This window comes from Nicotiana attenuata, unplaced genomic scaffold, assembly GCF_001879085.1.
Source record: "Nicotiana attenuata strain UT unplaced genomic scaffold, NIATTr2, whole genome shotgun sequence".
Taxonomy (NCBI): Eukaryota; Viridiplantae; Streptophyta; class Magnoliopsida; order Solanales; family Solanaceae; genus Nicotiana; species Nicotiana attenuata.
Window position 1 is genome coordinate 1 of NW_017688134.1, and position 6,010 is coordinate 6,010.

At 35.5% G+C, this 6,010-nt stretch overlaps 1 protein-coding gene across 1 annotated transcript; it reads right to left on the reverse strand.

Annotated features, from left to right (window-relative positions):
* Window positions 1-1,073: 1,073 nt before the first annotated feature.
* Window positions 1,074-5,964, reverse strand: LOC109222316 (prolyl endopeptidase-like; the record flags this gene model as incomplete). The annotated part of the gene is made up of 8 exons (XM_019386680.1): window positions 1,074-1,662; window positions 1,739-1,852; window positions 2,763-2,898; window positions 3,308-3,371; window positions 3,463-3,538; window positions 3,633-3,901; window positions 4,213-4,489; window positions 5,784-5,964. Coding segments are annotated over 8 exons (1,183 nt in total), but the record flags the coding sequence as incomplete, so codon positions are not given.
* Between the last annotated feature and the right edge of the window lie 46 nt (window positions 5,965-6,010).

Genomic DNA, 6,010 nt, shown 5'->3' on the forward strand with positions numbered 1-6,010 from the left:
AGTGCTACTGACATTAACAAAAAGTAGAAAACAACCACAAACGGATACGCAGGAAGCTGCAAATGACAAAGAGAATAAATAGTCATGCAACAACAGAAGGCAAAAAAGCAAAGAACAAATAGAGGCCTCATATTAAACTTTGACTTTAGGCCCTGCATATACTTGAATTGCATCTGCCATAGACCTATCAAAATAATTTAAAATCCCATTAATGGGTAATGTGTACGCAGATCTTACCCTTACCCCGAGGAGAGAACGGAAATTGCAAAGACTCCATGAATACTAAAAATGCTCATATTTTGGCTGAGTTAAAGGATAAAATTGTGCAGGGTATTATTTAAGAGACTATTTTGAGCTTTTCTCCAAACATAAGCGACCATTTTTGTTGTTTTCTATTATTCTGATTTTCCAACATGTAGTAAGAATTCAAGTACTCCAAGTCTCCAAAATCTCTCCTTTTATTTTCTTTTTAGTTAGGAGTTTCATTTTTATATAGAAAATAATAGATTACTCTAATGAATGACAGATAATTTGTTATAAAATTAAGAGGAAATCATACTAAAAGTCCTGTAAAATGGCTCACTTGAGAATATACTCTTCTAATTTGTGTATAATCTACCATGGCAGCACATGACAAATTATACACGAAGGATAGATTAGTTCAAAGGAGTGTAGTGGAGAATATGGCATATTTATTACTCCCCCAGTTTGCTTTATATGGCACGATTTTTGAGTACGAAAGTCAAAGTTCTTAATTTTGAAAGTGAAATAAAACATATATTCTTTAACTTTATTATATAAAATTTACATATTCAAAATATAAAAAGTATTATAAGTCACAATAATTTATAATTTAAAAATATTTAAGAAAAACATGACCAAAGACCAACTTCGTAAACTCCCCAAATAGTAATGTTGCCACATGAAGTGAAACGGAGGGAGTATGCAATACTGAAAATTGAGATGCGGAATTTTTACCCTTCAATTTTGTTTCCCTGTCTTCTTTTTTCTTCTTACTGCTCCGTAAAGCTATTCGGTAAATAAATTTTTTTAATTACCAACAAAAAAAGCAGTTGGTTGTCAAAAGAAATCAAGTTCCATTTGACAAGAATATTTTCTCCAATTGAAATTAAAATAAATGTCGCAACATTTACATCAGTTTTCTCAGAATAGCTAAAATGCATGATATCCATCAAGAGAAACCATCATTATGCTGACCATTTTCATACACATGGGAACCAATGCATGAGGGGCAAAACTATAGGATGGTTGAAGGTTGAAGGTTGAAGGAGGGCCATGAATTAAAGATTCCATATATCATAATCTCGTATGAGGGTATGGATGGGCTTCAAAAATTGGCCAAGAATGTATTCAAAACTGAAAATATGTTCATCTTTGTTTTAACCTTCTTGTGCACCTTCACGTCATAGGAATCCGAAAAGATAGTCAATGATGAGAGCCTGATTCATTTCTGAGAACTCTGAATTGGAAACAGATACTTTATCTGGAAATTGCAGCCAAATTATGACCACATGTAAATTCACCATTCACCATCTTCTTAATTTACGATTTAGTAATGCTTGGCATCAACTTCATCTACTCAACCCAAGATGCACCCAAGACCTTAGCCATGAAGGCATATTTGTCTGCAGCTTCATCAATCTGCAATACAGGTATTACATTCAATAGTGTGAATGTAACTGAAGCGGCCCAGAACGATAACTAGTGAGAAACTTACCACTTTTTGTGTTGGTCGTCCAGCTCCATGACCAGCCTTGCGATCGATCCTACCAATGATGGGATTGGTCTGCGGACTCTTCTCCAAGCTTGTGCATAGGACATATTGCATGGTCTAAAGAAGACATCACAATTAGCAAAATGGTTCAATTTACAACAACAAGAAGACAAGATATAAATCACATAGAAATTAGCAGTAATGAACCTTCACGAACAAACATATGAAATTCTCTAACTGCTTAACTATGGATCACACAGGTTCATTAAATGTATGTTTCATATAAAGAGACAAGTTTAGTTCTGAGAAAGTAAACAGATAATGAAATCCTCATCTAGGCTATAAATAGGGACAGACCATAGCAGCACTGGGATTTTAGCTGCAGGAATTATGATCTTTGGAAACATGTCTCTAAAACAATTTTGGCAACAGTCCCTTGTCAACTGGAAGTCAATGAAGGAAACTCGCCTATGTGAATATCCTTTTCCAAAAGAGAGAACAAATTCGACCAGTAGCCCAAGCCTCAACTTCTGAAGCTGTAAGTCCAGGCTAGACTTTAGAAGTCAAAAAAGAATGTGCTCAACGAGAAGCAGGGAGAACCTTTTCATTACATTATGATCATGTAATAGATATAGTACTCATATTTTTACATAACTTTAAACTGTACGACGTTGAAAATTTTAGAAGCGGAATAGTCCAAACAAAAAAGTGGCTGTATATTTGTAGGTTAGTCATCATATAATAACCAAAACATGTATGAACCTGGGTGAAGGCAACAAAAGAGAATCTATTTTAATTTTTCCTTGCTTTCCATTTGTTTAGGCAAGGATTTACAATCTAAAAGTGCTATAGTCTGAAAACCTATTCCACGAAAAAAATTAATTTGAAAACTAATATGCATGCCAATCAAAAGTAGGGAAAAAAAATTGTATCTGGATGCAGATGAAATGTCAATAAAAAGGCTCATAGTTGTCCATGAAGAGGCAGAAGAAGAAGCAGGATTCTGTTTAGCTAGTTAGTAACCTACCGCCAATAACTTCAACGAGTGCAGTGGCACCACTCGATCATCATGATCTGCTGTCAGTAGCATAGTGGACGGATATTGAGATTCTTGATCAGTAGATTGTTCCCATGGCCTTCTGACATTATGGAGTGGTGAGTACCTGAAATCAATTGAGTGGGAATGACAGGCTAAGTAAATTTAATGTCGCTGCTCGAAAAAGGATAAAAAAGTGCTAGGCCAAATGCCTCAATCTACAGAACATTGAGTATCGTTAGATGCAGAAATGAAAAAGGGGGGAAAAGGGAAGGGGAGGAAGGAGAAGGAAAAGTATCAAATGTACAGTTGACAAGGTAGACTAGGACAGTTGCTACATGTCTTTATCTTATTCTCTAATACGAGAAATATTGCCTAAACAAGGATTCCTCCAAAAGCAATCTATCACCATGCTGACAATTTTTCACCATCGGGAACCGCTGTCATATTTCTTTTCATTTTCTCTTACATGCATGAATTGAAAAGCATATTAAGAGTATGCCGAGGGATGTTTCAGTGAAAGTTCCAAAACTCACTTGATTAGCCACTGAAACTCTTCTTCCTTGTCTGAACAGCCATAATCAGAAGTCCAGGCATGACCTAGTGAGGAAGAGAATATAAGTTGTAAAGAGCAAATGACCAAAACCAATATGTATCATTGAAGATGAGAACTCAGTCTACAGCACACTACCTATAGTAAACTTGTGAAATCTAAGCATATCCATAACACCAACATGCGCAAGAGCACAGCCAAAGAGATCAGGTCTCTGCAATTATGAAGCTTCCACAGTCAACCACTGATTCATCAACACTAGAATGCAGCAGAATAAGATAGCGATATTGAGGAAACAGTTTAAGTACCTGATTGATGCAGGCTCCAACAAGAAGCCCACCATTGCTTCCACCTTCGATGCACAACTTCTCTGGCTGAGTGTAACCAGCTGTCACAAGATACTCAGCAGCAGATATGAAGTCGTCAAAGCAATTTTGCTTTTTGGAAAGGGAGCCAGCTTTATGCCAATCTTCTCCATATTCCCCGCCGCCACGAATATTTGCANGGGATGAGTGGGTTCCACCAGTTAAATTAAAAAAAGAAAAGAAATAAACACAATTTTTAAAGGCTTCACTTGCTGCAAGGCGAGTGTAATACACACATTGTGCCATGTCACTTTGAAGGGTTTAAGAGACACATTAAAATATAGCTTGAGGTGTCTACTTGATAAATAGTCTGTTGAGGTGTTCAAATGACCGTTGTGGACAATTTGGAGGGGCCGTTTATGTATTTCGCCTTATTATATCTAAATTATTTATGAACACTCTTGAGAAGTTATTTTCCTTAATTTGCGTACCAAACACCAGAAAATGAATAAGATTACTACTTGTTTTCCAAAAAAACATTTTCTTGGAAAATATTTTCCACGGAAAACATTTTCCGTTATACCAAACACACCCTTAGTCTCAAATGGCAACTTTTGATCATTTAGCCCTTTGAATTTGTTTGGATTTGGTGGAAGTGATGAAGATATATTATGAGGACGGTTGATAATTCCTTGTTGTTGAGATTGTTTCAGCTTTGGTCCAAATTGTTTGGACTTAGCTTTTTCAGTAATGTTGATTTCCTTCTCCTTATTCACATCATATTGTAGCTGGCTGATTTGGCTTTCCAACTTAGCTATTTCATTTTCAACCATGGCTAGTTCTGCAAACAGCTCCTTCATCTACAAAATTTGCAATTTAGTCAGTACCAATTAGGACAGAGTTTAAGTTTGACATACTAAAGGCAACGCGGTGCACAAAAGCATCCCGCATTCATGTAGGGTTCGAGGAAAGGTCGCACTCCAAAAGGTGTAATGTAGACAGTCTAATCTAATGTAAGTATAATTAGTGGCTGCTTCCATGACTCGAACTCGTGACTTATATGTCACACAAAGACAACTTTACCGTTGCTCCAAGGCTCCCTTCTTAAGTTTGACATACTAGCGGTGTTAATACATAATTGTGGCACTTACTTCTAAGGTAATAATTACAAGTAAATTTATGTGACAAACATTACTTCATAACTTAATACAAATGATAATCGGCAAACTACATCGATAGTAAAAAAATAAATTACACGGTCGATATACATATACAACTTAAATCCGTTGGTATATATGGAGAAGAAACTAAAATAAATATCACTAAAATGCAAATAATGCCTCTAAATTTACACTTTAAGAATGTAAATTTTTTATGAAGAATTTTTTTGAATATGAAGAAACTACCTTTTGTCAACTTAGGATCTGACGTTTACTTTCCACCTAAGCTTGATTCAACCAACCATCCTTACTTACCTACTAAAGCTACAAACTTTCTTTTTTTAATTTATTTTTTAAAGATTTAATTTGTACGAAATTGGATCCATAGCAAGCCGGTGTTTTATCGTTCTTGATATGAACATGATTCTTTTTTTTTGTGTGGTTATAACCACTTTTCTATACTTTTCTTCTAAGCTTGTGTTAATCATGAAATCTTAGGAAGAGGAGAAGATCATTCCATCAAAGTTAGATATACACAGAAAAGTGGAAGGCATAAACAATTTCAATGAAAGTTTACACCAAGAAATTAAATTAAATCACCTTAGAGGAAGATAATTTGGAATACTGAAAGATGAACCATCCTTTCGCTGATACACCTTCTCCAGAAATTCATGCACTTTTTGTTCATGATTCAACATTTTCCTAAGCTCATATCGTAGCATAAATTTCATTACATGGTAAGTACGACACTTATACTATAGTCAAAACAACAACATGGCTGTTCACCCCAGAAAATTTAGCAAGAAGCACATTACATCTGCGAGAGTGATCCTTATCAATGTATCCCTGTTCCTGGTAATTCTTGATACATCTTTATCTTCCCCAGACCCATGTCTATTTTTCCAGGGGTTAGGAAGAAAACAAAATATTGATATATAACATTAAAATTTGAAAATTCATAGTTCTCATACAGCAATAATTATGCAACAGATTAGGGAGATTCATAGTAAACCTTTCCATCTTCTGTTACCGAAGCTGATCGTGTACACTTCGGATTTTCAGGATCTTTCCAGCACAATATATCATCGGACTGATCAGTACCCAAGCGATGATAATACACTTCATGGTTCAGATTGGCATGTGTCTCTGTCCCAGCATCCAAACTTTCTCCATCACTAAGAAGCAAGACACACTCCAAAACTTAGAGTCACACAAAATAAT